Source organism: Rhopalosiphum padi, chromosome 2 (genome assembly GCF_020882245.1).
Source record: "Rhopalosiphum padi isolate XX-2018 chromosome 2, ASM2088224v1, whole genome shotgun sequence".
Taxonomy (NCBI): domain Eukaryota; kingdom Metazoa; phylum Arthropoda; class Insecta; order Hemiptera; family Aphididae; genus Rhopalosiphum; species Rhopalosiphum padi.
Window position 1 is genome coordinate 73,589,951 of NC_083598.1, and position 16,297 is coordinate 73,606,247.

The window sequence follows — 16,297 nt, forward strand, 5'->3', positions numbered from 1 at the left end:
TATTATATAAAAATAAAACTTTTTTCAATAATAATCCATAAAAAAAAACTAATGGTCTGTTAGATCTAAATTAGATCTGTATCTGTATATGTATATATATATTATATAAAACAGAATCCTCTTTTTTGTATTTTTGCATTTTTTTCCCGCTTTTTACATATCATTTATTTTTTCTATGAATAGAAAGACTCCAAATCAAATATATAATCAACATGTGTTGAATGAATTGTTGTTTAACAAAAATGATAATTTAAAGGATACATAACTTGCAATTCTTTTCACAAGCGATGTATATAGACTTCAATACAATAGCTATAAAACATTATTTTTTCATACTGATGTTGTCATATTAATTGTAGGTTAAGTATAAATTCCATTTTTCAGTACCTCATAATTAAACAAGTTAGTTCTTTTTGAGTATGACAGTATGACCACATTGCATTGTAGATAGGTCACTTAACATGTATTTTTAAACCTCTTGCAAAGTGCTCAAACTTCTGTCACAGAAAACTTAATCATGGAATAGATATCCTACACTGTTCTATAAATATTAAAACAAATCTTTATTAACATAGGTAAAATATATTTGATGCTATAATATGTGCATATTAGGTCAAATAATAATATTAATAATAATAATAATAAAAATAATAATCATTCTATGTAAAAAAATATTCACAGAATGTAAAATAATTTTTAAAAAAAAAAATCCTAAATTAAAAACTAAAATATTAAGAAACAGTAACAAAATTAGGTCTAATCTATGTTTACATAAAAAGAAAAACAACTAATAGGATAACATTTGAGAGCATTTTGTTAACCATTACAAAATACAATACATAAATCATAACACAAAAAAAAAAATACTCTAAAATCATACAATTTATAGGTACTCGGTAGCAGTAAAAATATACATTTCTATAACTTCTACCATACGTAAACATAAATAGTAGCCCTACTTAGTAAAAGTAAAATAAAACTGGTTAACATATTTGTATTGTTTCTATAGAAAAATAAACATATTAATATCCAACATTTCCTGCAATACATGTCAAAACGTGTCAGTCTTAAATATTGTCTTGTAATGATTTCAGTGGTATTTTATATTAAATAATTCCTTTTATAAAATACAGTATAGAAACATAGTGGAATGTTACGCTTTTAACGGTATTGTACAGATTTAATATTTTACTGAACGTTTTTATTTGAATATATTATCAAAGTCGACTAAAAGTGCTTCTATCACCATATTCTGTTGCATCAGGTCAATTGCCATATTTGTTGATTCAATTTCTGGCCACATGAGAGTTGGTCCAAAAACAATAGCTAAATTTGGAATGTGCATCCGATTAAATTCTTTGTAGCTTGTTACTCTATACACACAATATACAAAAATTAATACAAATTAGACATATTATTTGGTAAATTACATTACTTTAATAAGTGTATAAGTAAAAATTTTAGCGTGTCATAATTTGGTCCAGGTAACGATTTTGTGATGTCACGAAAATGCAATAACTTGTCTTTACGACTATGACTTGCTGGAAAATAAATAATAGATATTATATTAATTTTAGTATAATATGACAAATTCATAATAGAGGTCTTTAGTAGTTAAAATCATAACTATCATTATCCAATTTCTAAAATTATAAGAGATAATATGTTCAAGATTAGTGTAATAAACCAGATACTTATGATTTATTGGAAATATTATAATCAAGGACATATAAGATATCTTTTCAGATTGTGATTATTATATTTCCATTAACCTAACATAAAATATCACTTGATCATGCCATTATTAAATTAATAAAATATAAATAATGATGACGATTTTGGAACATTTAATAAATAATTTGATTAACTTGATACTTACTGCCAGCTGAAATAGCTTTGCGGAAAGCATGATAGGGTATAAGAGGTTCTTTGAGTTCTCTGAAAAATAGCTTGAGAGCACCAGTTAGAACATGAACGTCTTCTTCTTGGTCAATCACCGAAAGATTATTTTGGTCAACTTGCAATCTTATCTTTTGCACCTGAGATAAATTACCTGAAGCACGGTATAAGCCATCGGTCTTTAAATTATCTTCACTGATCTCAATAGCTGCCACACAACGTTGCACAAAAGCTGGGATACGTGGTTGGTCCGTACCAACCACATGTTCTAAGAAACAACCAAATGCATTCTCATCTAAATTAAAAAACAATAATTTAACAAAATGATTATTGGATAAATTATAGTTAAATACCTTTCCAAATTCCTTTTTTGACTAGCGATTCCATTGTAGGTCTTCGGTGAAAAAATTTCCGTAGACGGTTTTTTATTTTTGTCTGGCGTTCTACATTGGATGTCAAATCTTCCATACTCCCTCCATCTTTTGCTTTTACTAATGAAAAAATAATCATAAAATTATCAATTGCAAAATAAAACAGAGACCTTATCATTTTTTTGTCATAATATTAAATTTAATACACCAATATTTAAAACATGACTGTTTATAAAAAAAAAAAAAAAAAGATAAAATAAAATCAGCGAATGAACTGCAATATTCATTAAACTCAATTGATAAACTCTACTGTTTCCCTGTTTCATTATCTAGACCCTCTACTACAGGATATGACTGTATACAATAAATTAACTAGTGTAAAAAAAATACATTTTATTAATTGGAACTTACATTTAAGGGATTTGTTCCTATTCAGTTTGTTTTTTTTTTCAGTATCAACTAAGTCATTAGAACGTGTATTTGGAAAACGAGGACATCTATCAAAGTTGCATGGCTAAAAATAAAAAATAAATTTTAGTTATACATATGTTTAGTAATGACACACTTCTCTAATAAATAATATTATATTATATTACATTATTACTAACTAGATTTGAAATAACTGCTTGTATTGCGTAGAGCCATGACTGGGCTTGGACGTTACATTCATTTTGGAACAATACCTGAGTTCCTAAAACAGTACTGATAACATAAACATTTTTACGACTAGATACCTTGTCGGCTGGATACACAAGGGCACCATTCAAATCTACACAAAGTTCTGGTCGTCCACTACCATTTTTCTATAAAATAAAAATATATACTAATATATGTAATAAAACGTTTTAGTGAATAAACAAATAATTTACCATTGCTACAAAAGATTTAGCATCTTTGAAGAAAAGCAAAAACAATTCAGTAAGTATTACATGTGATATTGTCCAATTTTTTCGAAGTCTTTTTCCATTTTCAGTAATTTTTGTTCGATTTAAAGGGCCCTCTTTCAATACACACTAAAAAATTAATTTTTTAATAAGAGAAAAAATTAAAATCAATTAACAATTAATAAAAAAAAAAGCAATTACCATATGTCCATCCCATAATTGGGGCCAATTCTTAGGAACACTTACTGTAGATGAGGATGGGCTTCTAAAAATTAAATTAATACAATTGATATTTTAATACCTTTTACAACAATAAAAATTATATATTTAAATAAAATAAATGTATCAAATTACTTGATGTCTGAAGAATCATCTTTTTCACTATTACTTTTGTTTGATTTCAAAGATGAAGAAGAATCTTCTAAATCTAATTTAAGAGACGATGGGCTAGCATTAGATGCATTGCTATTACTTGTTTCAGGCAATGTCCAAGAAGATTCTTTACTATTTTCTTCATAGTAATAAGAACGACCTTTAAAATCTTTTGACGAAAGCCACTAAAACAATAATAAAATATATAATATATAAATATGGATATATATTGATATATATAATTGTCAGTTATGCAGTTAAAAAATATAAACAACAATTTTTGTATTTTTTTTATATACTAGTATACTCATAATATAATATTATAATTATAAAATATATATGTATGTAATAAAATATAATCACAGTATCACGAGTTTTTCTTAGCAAAGTCCAATATTTATTTTTAGGCAAAATCTAAGGGCGTAGGACGTTTGCGCATCACTTTTGTTAAAAAAGGCATAGAGTATTTTCACATAGCTTTTGTTTTTAATAACCTTTTTATAGGCAGTTTGCGCATCGCAATTTTTATAAATTACATATATGATATCAATAATTATACAAAACCATACATTTATATAAATAAATCGTCAATATTCACATTCAACATAAATAAAGTATTATATATTCATATTTACAAAAATATATATAATATATTATTGAACGAGTACTACCCTATTATTACTAGATTTGTTAGAAACTGCGTGTCATTATTCATTATATTTACATTTATATAAAAAAAAAAAAATACAAAATTATAAAAATTTAAATATTATTTTAATATATTTGAATATTTTGTTTAAATTTATAAGTGTAATTCCTAAGGTATCGGTTATAATATTATCGTCACCTATTTAATGGCATCGGTGTATCATCCGGTCACTAATGGTACTAATGATGCGCAAACAACAAACACCAAAATTGAATTAGTTAAAGAATTTTTTTTAAACTTAATGGAATTGCTAGGTTATTTTTTGAAAATTTTTTAACAGAACGTGTGAACACCTGTTCGTCTTCAGACGAAATCCCGTCCAAAGCGCTGTCCATAAGCTCATTTTTCCAAGCCATAATGTCGGACCACTTAGGTCTAAACGAAACGCAAATTTCATGATTTGGAAACGTCGCTGAGGCCGAATGCGGGAGGATACTATCGTTGTTTTCGGCGAACGACAACAAACCGTTGCCATCGTCTGGTTGCCGGTCCATGCTATAATATTCAAAATCTGAAGCACTGGTGGTAGAGTCAAAATCGAATAGATTATCAATTGTTGAGTCTAAGACAGAGTCACGGTGAACACTAAACAAATTCCACGATTCCGACTCTTCAGCAACCGTATGTCGCAGACATTGCAACCATCTCACTACGTCCGCTTCCATGGGAAGTATAATAGTCGTCGATAAGGAAACCGACGCGTTTAAAAGGCGGCGCAACACTGTCTAATTGACACATACTGACATCCATTCGAGCGCGGTATTTGGTTGTTTTTTTATTACAATTTACATCATATAATTAAAACGGAGACGACAACGACGACGACAGCAGCCGTCACAACGAGCAACAATCATGCTTTTAACTAAACGACAGAACGATGTATACGTAACCTGCGGGAAATGTTTAAAATAGATTCGCGACGTAGTAATATTATCAGTTGTATTTGCTGTGTGTTGGCATTTAAATGTCATGCTTTAACCTATTATTATAATACTATATAAAAAAGTCTAAAATGTCTATAACCTTTAAAAACTATATAGGTATTAACGATTTATAAAAAAATTTTCCAGATTTTTTTTTTTTAATATTCAATTAAAAACAATATCTATGTCTTGACAAGCAAAAATAATCATTATCGAGTATAAGAATTTTGAAAAAAAATAAAGTTCTTAAGTTTTTTTTAATATTGTTTTAAATAATATTAAAAATAGAAATTAATTTAGTATTTAAGTTAAGCATTTATAATAAATTTACAAAATGGTTCACCAAGCATACTAATCCCTAATTTATTCAAATTGTAGATTAAAATTTTTTAAGAGTACAGTCATATTATTTTCATAAACTTATAATAATACACATAAGCTTTATACATAATTTAAGCAAGGGGTAACCTTGACATCAACTCTTTTTTCAAATGAAAATGATTTTTTTCCAATACATTTTTAAATACATGGCTTTGAAAAGTCAAAAATATAAATATAAAACAATTGGTTAAAATTTTGAATTAAATAACTTTGTATACTAAGAATTTATTGTTTATGATTATGAATTTGAAAGATATGGAGGAGCTCTTTCAGTTTTATGTTTCCGTAAAACCATATTTTAAGAAATTGTTATATCAAGAATTGTATACAATTTATTTTAAATAATAAAAAATAAATAACGATGTTTGTAGTTTAAAAAGCGGCTGTTTTTTCAAATTTACTGAAATTTTGAGTTGATAAATATTATTAAGCAAAATATGAATAGTAAAAACAGTTGATTTGATTTACGATAGCTTCAGGAAAACAAGCTTAATATAAATTAGTAAACTATGTAAAATAAAAACATTGTTTAATATTATTATTCATTTTAGATTCTAAGAAGCGATGAATGTATTGATTTTACAATGAGTGACCACTTTTTGAAGCAATAAAAGTATTTCAATAGTATTATTTAAATAGTTAAATTAAATTAACTTCAATATTTTTTCAGTTAAGAAAGTGAATTTAGTTAATATTTTTGGCGTGTTAAAGTAAAAATCAGTACCTAGTTTTCTTCATAGTTTTTCAGCAAAAGCAAAATTAATTAACGAAAAAAAAAATCGTTTTATAATTAAAAAAAAACTTTTTTTATGTTACATACTTTAGCTAAAAAAAAACTAAAAAATATACAAACGTAATTATTTGAAAGACATTTTAAGTTAAAATTTGGACGAAATTAGATATTTAAATGAAGAATAACGATATAAACTAGTTATTTTGTTAAAATTTAAAAATATTATTTGTGGGTACTTGAAACGAATATTATTATATTTTATACAAATAACGATATTTTTAAATGTAATGTTTTTAAAAAAAATTTCAAAGAATCACAAGTCAATGAAAAACCAATAGGTACATTCATCGCTTGTTTCATAATATTTGCCAACGTTCGGGAGTATAGGGTAATGTTTCAACACTACTTAACACAAACCCTTTCCCGTATTATCTTATATGCAGGATGCACCGATTTAATTTATATAGTAAAATAGAAACATTAGAAACTTTGATTGAATAAACGATTATTAAAGAACAGTATTTTATTTCAACTGAAATTACGAGTATGTTGTAATTAAACATTTTGAGTTAGATATGTTTATCTGCAGCTCTTACATTTTGAACTCCATCATGGTAAAAAAAAATATTTGGCAAGTTTGCAAAATTACTTTTTTTTGTTTTTACAAAATATAAAAAAGTGCCAAACAACTACGCACAAAAAAAGTTTTATAATATAAAAATTTCAGTTTTATTTTAATTGCTATAACACATTCATACATTTAAAATATTGGTTATAGTGACACTCAACCATAAACTTATAAAAGGTAGATATGTATATGCATTCAAGTATTCAACTATTCAAGATGACTCATATATTACATAATATGATCACTTTAAATGTAAATATAACAATTATGTGAATCTGCTACCCGGTGGGTTTTATAAAAATTGGCCACTAAAAACTTTCAATTTATACATAAAATTTGTATAATTACAATTCTTCAAATTTAGATTATATGACATGGGTTTTTTTTAGTGACCCTAACTATTTGCACTTTTTAACATTAAAAAAATATATGTATACAATTATTCTAGAATTTTAAGTTATGGCATTCGCATTTTTAATACTTGTTATTATGTCTATAAATAATTCATCTTTATACCTATTTATTTTCAAGGTTTTTTGATAGTAAGATTTCTACAGCTGCCTAAACCAATGTAAGGTTTACTGATATTTTATTTAATGACTTTTAAAAGAAAGCTGTAGATTTAATTGATATTATTTTTTTTTATAAAACGTAATTTAACTTTACAGTCTAGATTACTAAAAAACTATTAAAATGATTTTGCATAAATGTGTTTAATTGTTATTTAGTGTAGAACAGAGAAAGAAAACAAAATAAATGAATTACTATATTGTCTGTGTGACTGTGTACTTGTTCTATAACAGGGGTGGCCAAACCGCGGCTCGCGTCATAGGGCGAATGTAAGTTCCTACACGAGACCTAGCAGGTAAACAAGATACATATGTTAGTTCCTACACGATAAAATAAGGTACATGTGTAAGTTCCTACACAGTAAAAAGCAGGTACATGTGTAAGTTCCTACACAGTAAAAAACAGGTACATGTGTAAGTTCCTACACGGTAAAAAAAGGTACGCGTGCAAGTTCCTACACAAAGTATGTTATAAGTTATCAATCTAATATTAGTTATATCATATTCTAATACTGTCATACATTTTAACCCTTTATTCTATATAATATATAATTCTTTATAATATTTAATAATTTACTTAATAAATATTATCAATTTAATAATTTTAAAAATAATAATTGTAATAATATAATAATAATTCGTCATTTATTGTAAAAAAAAATATAAAGGCATTCTATATATATTTAATAATTTTAAGTATTTTATAAACGTAGATTGATAACTTATAATATTCCTAGTGTAGGAACTTACACATGTACCTTTTTTTATCATGTAGGAACTTACACAAGTACCTGTCTTTCGTCGTGTAGGAACTAACATAGATACCTGTCTTCCGCCGTGTAGGAACTAACATACGTACCTTTTTTTTTTCGTGTAGGAACTTACACATCACATATGTAGGAATTAACGTATGTAATTGTCTACCTGTTACTCTCGTGTTGGAACTTACGATTCCCCGAGTCATATACTTTTGAGGCTCGGATCTTATCGTAACATTTTTACAAAAAACATTTTTTAATATGAATTTATGTATATTTATATTAATGTATAACCATTTTTTTTTACATTTCGACTCTTTTATATTTATTAATATATTTAGTGGCTTGCGAGTCGCGAGTCTCTTCTCGCTGGCCACCCCTGTTCTATAATATTACATATTTTATTTTGTAAAAAATTAATTAATTAAGAGGACGTCATACCCGCATGTGTTGTCTCAGTCTTATACACGTATACGACACAGACAAAACGTGTTTACGCAGTCTAGAGCAAACTCGCTCAATTTTGGTTCTAGAATAAATAAACTTATTATAAAATTAAACGATGACAATATTTTGAAGGCAAGACGCTGAATTTAAAAAAAAAAATTAAAATTTTGAAAAATTAAAGGTTATTTGAAATTGTTGTTAATTCTAAACGATTATAATGAATGTTATATTGGGAATAAAAGAAAAAATTCAGCATCTAGGCCTCTGAAATATTATTATCTTTTAATTTTATAATAGGTTTATTTACTCTAGAACCAAAATTGAGCGAGTTCTACTCAGACTGTGTAAACGTGTTTTGTCTACGTGCTAAGTATGTAAAATGGACTAGATGAAGACAACACATGCGGGTATGACGTCCTTTTCAATTTAAATACATTGGTAATAATTTCATTATCATTATTAGTTGTTTATTTTGAATACCAACAATCAGAAATATAAATAATCAAATATCTTCAATATCAGCTGAGAATTAAAAACAACTTTTTTCTATTTAAACATTAACAAAAACAGTCTAAATTCTTTAATTTGTTTTAATATATTACCATTCTAAATATATGATGTGCATTTTATTATTATCAGGTCATTCATTCTTATTCATTGAATTTAAAGTACATCAAAATAAAAATGTCTATAAGGGACATAATCATTTATCAACAATACTTGTTAATAATGTAAGTTAGTATTTATCTATTTATATTATATTATATTATTAGAATAGTTATCTATTCTGCATTGTATTATACTGAACTACATTGCAACTACTAGCTATACTAAATATATTTATCAATTCTTATACATAGGCGGAGGTCGGAAGGACTTAGGGGGCTTAGTCTCCCAAGTATTTCAATAGACCCCAAAAATCGAAGGTGTGTGAGTTCGTTTAGTAAGGGATGATCATAACTTTGTTTACCTGCTTAATATCAGAAACTAATCTATCGCAAGACCAGTTTACTTCACATTCATGATAATTTTATAAAACAAAATTATTTGCCTGTTTATTATGTAATTAATTTTATATTAATATAAAATCATTGGAACAATTTAAATTACTAACCTAGTTTAATTTCAAACCAACCACTTCAACAAGTAGTTTTTTTTATAAGAGTTTAAGTTCAGTAACTTCTTTGAGACTTTGATTACAGCCAAAACAGGAGAATTTAAACAATTTATTGTTCATTTCAAGGCACTTTAGATCAATGGCAAATAGGCCAGAGCACTTTGTATGAGCTAGTGAAAAATTTCATAAAATTAAATAGAAACATTAAGATCCACAAAGTATAAATTACAGAAATAGGATACATCATTAGAGATAATAAAAGTGTGTAAGCCACTTGTCCTTGTGATAGTATGATATAGTATACTATCTATTATAATTATTAAAAATAACGATAAGACGAGATGACAAAATATTGTACACATATAATGTAACTAACCAGTAACTGTTTTTATTGTATCTAGGGTTTTAGTCATAATTAAGAAACGGATGTTTATGCATTTATCATATTTTTTAATAACATCTAAATTAATGCAGAGTAAGATAAAAATTTGTTTCATCACTCAAATAATTCAAATTTATCAATTTAATTTTGCATATTTTTGCATATTTGTTTGATCATATTTCTATATTCATCATGCTTTTAGTGCATATTTTAGGTTTTTCGTATTATTAACGGACTTGGCACGACTAATATTAATAGATCAAAATGTCCTGTGGCTGTAGGCCTATGTAATATTCACGCCAACCGAGAATAGCCGATTATCACTCATATTGGTACTTGGTTTCTAATATATACGCATGTAAATTATTTTCTGATTAACAAAATATTCAACAGCAATTTCCAAATATATTTTTTAATTTTCAATTTTAATGATAATAAATTTTATTTTATTTTTTAAATTATTAATAATTTATTGTTTTAAATTTTTAATCAATAAAAAATGTTATTGATGCATATATTTTTAATAAATTCTAAGCATATTTTTATACTTTATAGTGCATAATTGCATGCGTATTTTTTAATTTTTTAGAGCATAAACATCCGCTCCTTAGTCATAGTATTTTATGATATTATATGTGATTTTTCTTTACCTTTGCTCCAGTTGACTGATTTACAAAACATGGTAATCCAGAGGTTGGATCAGCTTGCATTATCCATCCCACAGGTGTCTCACTAATAGGTTTAATTTTTGTTTTTAATGGTGGAGTATTATCATTAGGTTCATATTCTTCATCCAATTCAGCTAATGGAGATGAACTTTGACTTTGACTACCTGAATTAATTGTTCCAGCACTACTATGTCGACTTATCTTATCTTCCTATATTTATAGAAAATAAAAGTTTTGAAATAATATTCATAGACATTAGATTAATATACATGATAAATAACGTACGTCAACTATACGATGTTTAGGCGAAGACCAGGTACGTTCAAATGCTTCACCATGGCCTAGAGTAACATCTAATATTGGTGGTGAAGAATTTCGTATTGGATATCTTTTAGAATAAGAATCCACCTTAAAAAAAAAAATTACTGTTAATAAAAGTAATACAGAAAATATAAAGCAAAAGTGTAAGTGAAATAAAAATTGGGTCAAAGTATTTAATATAAAAAATAAACTACAATGATCACTTAAAATGAAACAAACTGCAAGAGAAAATAATACAGTTGATTTTCATGGTTAATTAAATCAGACGAATATTGTTTTCCTAAGTTTTTTTTTTTATAGACTAGCCTGTTTAACACATAATGAAAATAATATTGTGAAAGTAACATGGACAAAATTGATTATGCCAGGAGAAAACAGTTGAATGATATAGCATCTCAATTTAGAGACATTTATTTAAATTGGCAATAATTTTTAAATTTAAATCCATAAATATACTTTATTAATGAAATTAATTAATCATTAATACAAATATTTGTGTATGTGATTGTAAATTGTCAATATTCAATCAATAAATAAAAATATTTAATAATTCTTTAGATATTTTCTTTTACAGTAATAGTATGTTTTGTTTCATTGTTGATGGATACTGTTAGCAAGCGCCCATCTTAAAAGTAGAAAGAAAATAATAATATTTAGAATTTACTTACTTCAGTTCTATAAATATTATATAAATTACAACTTTTAATACGTATCTGGTATCTCTACAATTTGCTACCACCGCTCACCATCATTATTTATTTTATTATGAATGTGCTATCATTGATTATAAATACTAGTAGTATTAGCTGTACATATTTGTAGGACGTACTGTTATCTCAAAAATATAATATATATAAATATAGAATTTAAACAAGTACTGAGAAGTTAAAATTAATATCTTAGTGTTTTAGTAGCTAAATAAACATAAAATATATAATAAAATATATCGATATCTTATTGATATTAGAGAATGGAGTATATACTCAAAAATACAATCTATAAACATTTATTTTAAATGAAGATAAAGTGATTATAGTAAGCTAATTCAGATAAATAACTGACATAATGACATAAACATAATATATTATCAATAAATAATAGACAGGTAGAAAACTATGTTACTTCTTAACATCTTACTATACTTATTATTATTATTTCGTAATAAATTTAAAAAAAATGTATTTTCCAATAAACAAATTTCTCACGAAATTAAATATTTCAGTCTGGTTCTCCAAAAATAAAACATGACTCAAATTATATGAATGCCATGGCACCATGCACAATATTCTTATTTTTTACTAGTGTATAACTATAAGCTAAAGAATATATTAAATTTAAACCTGAACTGCCTATTTTATTTATTTTAAGCAATTTGATGTTATAACTAACATTTGTCACTATTCATAATTACATACCTAATTTGCTAATATCTTAGAGTTGTACATCGATCAGTGGCTCTCCCACTCTTAATAATTGCTAAGGTACTATAATATATTTAAACTCAAACTTCACTATAATAATTGTTTAAATTTTTTTAAAGATCTAACAATGAATATTTAAAATTATAATTCTTACTCTACGATTTCTGGCTAAAGATGTTCGTTTTCTAGATCCATGCATCCTCAATGAATCTTGATCACTATCAGTTATACCCAATGAATCACCATCTAACAGACTATCTGTGGATCCACCAGTGAGATCTGCACTAGTACTATGCGCATCAGGTGTAGATATTGATTTTGATAAAACAGAATCACTAATCATTATTGATTCTTCATCATCTGGTTTGTTTTCTTCAATAATATTTTCATTAGTCATTATGTTTTTAGCCCATTTATCACGTTCATGTTTTGTTTTAAAGCTACCAGTATAACAAAGTTTATTTTTAGGAATTTGTACATTATTACCATCAGGTTTCTCATTGACTTTTAAATTTTGAACTGATATTACAGCAGGTTTACGAATGTTTTCTAGTAAGTTCTGTACTTTAGAAGGCTCGTAAGTTAATGTATTTTTGTTCAAAGGTAACGATTTTAGCTCAATTTCTTGAGCAAGTTCTTCTAAAGAGCTGGACAATTGTAGTGAAAGTTGCTCTTTAATATCGCATTTTTTAATATTTACTTGGCAATAGCCAGAATTTTCTTGGTTAACTGTAACAACTGTTTTATTTTTTCGGTTTAACACTGGTGACAATATATTATTCTCATTTTGAATATCAACTCGTTTAATATCACTAATCACATCATCAACAACCAAGTCATTGACAGTTAAAATGGTTGTATTTTCTAAAGGAATGTTTTCATAGGACGGAGTTAAAGGTTTTTCAAAAATAGTACGTTTAAGTACTTGTGGTTTTTCTACTTTAATTTTCTCCTCGCCTTTGGATAAACTAGGCCTGCTAGGTGCTCGTGGAATTTCCTTAACAAAGGTAGCTGGAACATAAAAGGGCTGGCCTGAACTGCGTATAACTTGCCACCAATCATCATTAGTTTTTTTCAACAAAAGTAGTTTCTCGCCTTCTTTGATTGATACACATTTGTTTTCTCTAGTCTTGTACTCAAAGTCATAGAGAACCCTAACCTTAGTGTCGGAAATATCCATTGTGCCACAGTCATCGTAAATTTGAAACCTAAAATATAAATTATCTTTTTAAAATTAAATTGTAGGTAATTACCTAAATCTTTTATAAACAAATATTTTATTAAAATATATTAATGTACGGTTGTTTAAACATTTTAAAAGTAAACGCTAATTATTTTTAAAAAAATAACGTTTTAAATATTTTTTATTGCTCTTACATTTTTTTTTACTTTTTTGAAAGACAGCATACATTTTTAATTTCATAATCTAAAGCAAAATATAACTTTTAAGAATTCTATTTTTTGAAAATTTAATTACTAATTAATAAATGTATAAACATTTTATATTTAGGTAAATGAAGCAGTGTCATTAAGGTATCCTGCAAAATATTGACTATTTAAAATTTAAACTTTAATTTTATACATACAAACATTAAAAATAAAAAATGATAATGATTAAAATATTTAAAGATGATGTATAATAATTTAAAACTAAGGGAAAAAAATATTTTCAAAAATAATTTGTAAAACTGTTCAAGATAATAAGTGCTTACTATTAAAAGAATCAAGAAGTGTAATGTTGACTTTCGGTTATTAATTATTATTAATATCTAAAGAATAAAATAGAATAAAAATAATATCATTCATTTGTTCATAACAACTTAGAATTTTCATTAATTGTCAATTTTAATAGTTCAAATTTATTTATTGAACACTCTCCTTGAACTTTGAACTACTGAGAATCAACTGAATAAAAAATACATTTGTTTCTTAAATAAGATCATTGACATTGCAACATATTTTTTTCAGAGTAAAGATCAATGAAGTTTATAAGTTTTTAAATTCATTAAATTATTGCCTTGTAAAGTATAACATTTGATTTTGGCAGGGTTACAAGAGTAATATTTTTTTTTATTTTAAAGGCCATTAGTTCAAACTTTAAGGTGAAAAATCATAGCAGAGAACTTTAATATTCCAGTCCAACACTGACAATTCTTATAATGAATAGGTATTAACATTATGTTTACATCTAAAATTAGTTCTTAAATGTGATTCTTTAATTCATGTATGGGGTTCACGATTCAGTTTTTCTAGCCATGAACACATATTATATGAGAAATAATGTAGTTGGATATAAATCTGAGTATATATTTTTATTTTCTATTGGAGTTATTGCAACTTTGTTTCACATAAAGCTTATTTTATATTTATTAAACAAAAGTCTGATTATAAAAAATTGTATATAAAAAAAAAAAAGAAAATTGTAAATGGAATCTGCTTTTTAAAAGACTTATCAGAGATTCATATATACTTCATCATTTTAAGAACTTCTATTCTAAATCACATATTTCGATAATCATTAAGTATAATCTGGGATATATACTATCTATTATAAAAATTCTAAACTAAAATGCAATTCTGTTTTGAATTTATTGATGAACTAACAAATTACTGTTTAAATAATACTAATACAAAAATTTTTTTGGATTATAGAAGATTAGCATTGATTAGCACACCAAACCTAATCAATTATAAGACCGTCCTGGCATCAAAAAAAGTGCTGTATATTTACCAAGTATCGTCTGGCGTAGAGTACCACAACAATAAATAGAGCAGCACCTGTATGAATGCTGTCAAACGGTTTTATTAGTGTAGAAGTTATTGGAGCGTAATTAGGAAAGGGGAAAACGTTAAATCAATCGAGGGTTTCGGCCTAAGAATTGCAAAACAACGAGTGATGAAGACATGTCCAGGAGACCAGGACCCAACCTCGAACGTCCAACTACCTACGAACGGCACTGACCAAAGACGAAAACGATGTCCGGTACGGTACACATTAGACTTCCCGGCCATCCAATCTCTGGGGATGTGAGGCGTCACAATTTCTTCCTACTCACCAAAATGTCACGCGAAAATCCCATTGGAAACACGACCTTGGCCGTCCAAATCCTCTGGATGCAGTTATCGCGTACCGACGATAGAACTGGGAGAGCGAAAAATCAACACACACAAAATAATAACGATGATAATAATAACAAATATTGACAAGTTATGACAATTTATTATAATAACCGAACAGTTCTATCGAAACCGGACGCATACGCGGTCGACGTGACTCACTGCCGTGCGATTTATCGTTTCTAATCGGCCGTTTGACATCGTCGTCATACACATATTTTATACGATATACATTATTATTATTATTATTATTATTGTTGTTGTTGTTGTTATCCTGCGACGGTACGCGACGACGGGCGACGAGCTGACAGGACGTCAGTGTTGCGGAGGGCGGACGGCGGCCGATTACGCGATTTCAGTGTGCGAAATGCGAATTGCGAAACGCGAAGTGTTACACAGCGCGCGATATCGCTGCTGAGGGGTAGGAGTGCCGATTGCCGAGTAATCGCGGTATAACTATTGCCGATGAAATGTGAATATCTTATTCAATTTTTCAATTTTGTGTTGGTGACGTAATGTTACAAATCTAATCGTTAGATGGCGTTGCGATCAACTACTTGCCCGACACTTCGTCTGTCTATTTATAAAGGTACCGAT

The 16,297-nt window shown here is 27.0% G+C and overlaps 1 protein-coding gene across 2 annotated transcripts; it reads right to left on the minus strand.

Annotated features, from left to right (window-relative positions):
• Window positions 1-562: 562 nt before the first annotated feature.
• Window positions 563-16,261, minus strand: LOC132923346 (rho GTPase-activating protein 12-like). Of its 2 annotated transcripts, XM_060987288.1 has the most exons (13): window positions 15,640-16,261; window positions 12,738-13,791; window positions 11,127-11,249; window positions 10,824-11,051; window positions 3,509-3,711; window positions 3,356-3,419; window positions 3,140-3,283; window positions 2,867-3,073; window positions 2,682-2,784; window positions 2,253-2,390; window positions 1,880-2,194; window positions 1,436-1,541; window positions 563-1,373 (listed from the first exon to the last, which is right to left on the minus strand). In XM_060987288.1, exons 2-13 carry the CDS (start codon window positions 13,761-13,763, stop codon window positions 1,202-1,204), a joined length of 2,829 nt encoding a protein of 942 aa, XP_060843271.1. In that variant the 5' UTR covers window positions 13,764-13,791; window positions 15,640-16,261; the 3' UTR covers window positions 563-1,201. The 2 variants fall into 2 exon arrangements, with proteins under 2 accessions (XP_060843271.1, XP_060843270.1); XM_060987287.1 differs by lacking the exon at window positions 15,640-16,261 and having other exon boundaries at window positions 2,879-3,073.
• Window positions 16,262-16,297: the final 36 nt, after the last annotated feature.

Excerpts from the sequence above, each read along its gene's own strand:
- LOC132923346 (XM_060987288.1), bottom strand. The coding sequence starts at position 13,763 with ATGGATATTTCCGACACTAAGGTTAGGGTTCTCTATGACTTTGAGTAC. Across the intron at positions 11,250-12,737 it reads CTTTAGCCAGAAATCGTAGA|GTGGATTCTTATTCTAAAAG; the intron begins GTAAGAATTATA and ends TTTTTTTTTAAG. Across the intron at positions 2,391-2,681 it reads TAGGAACAAATCCCTTAAAT|TAAAAGCAAAAGATGGAGGG; the intron begins GTAAGTTCCAAT and ends TTTTTTCATTAG.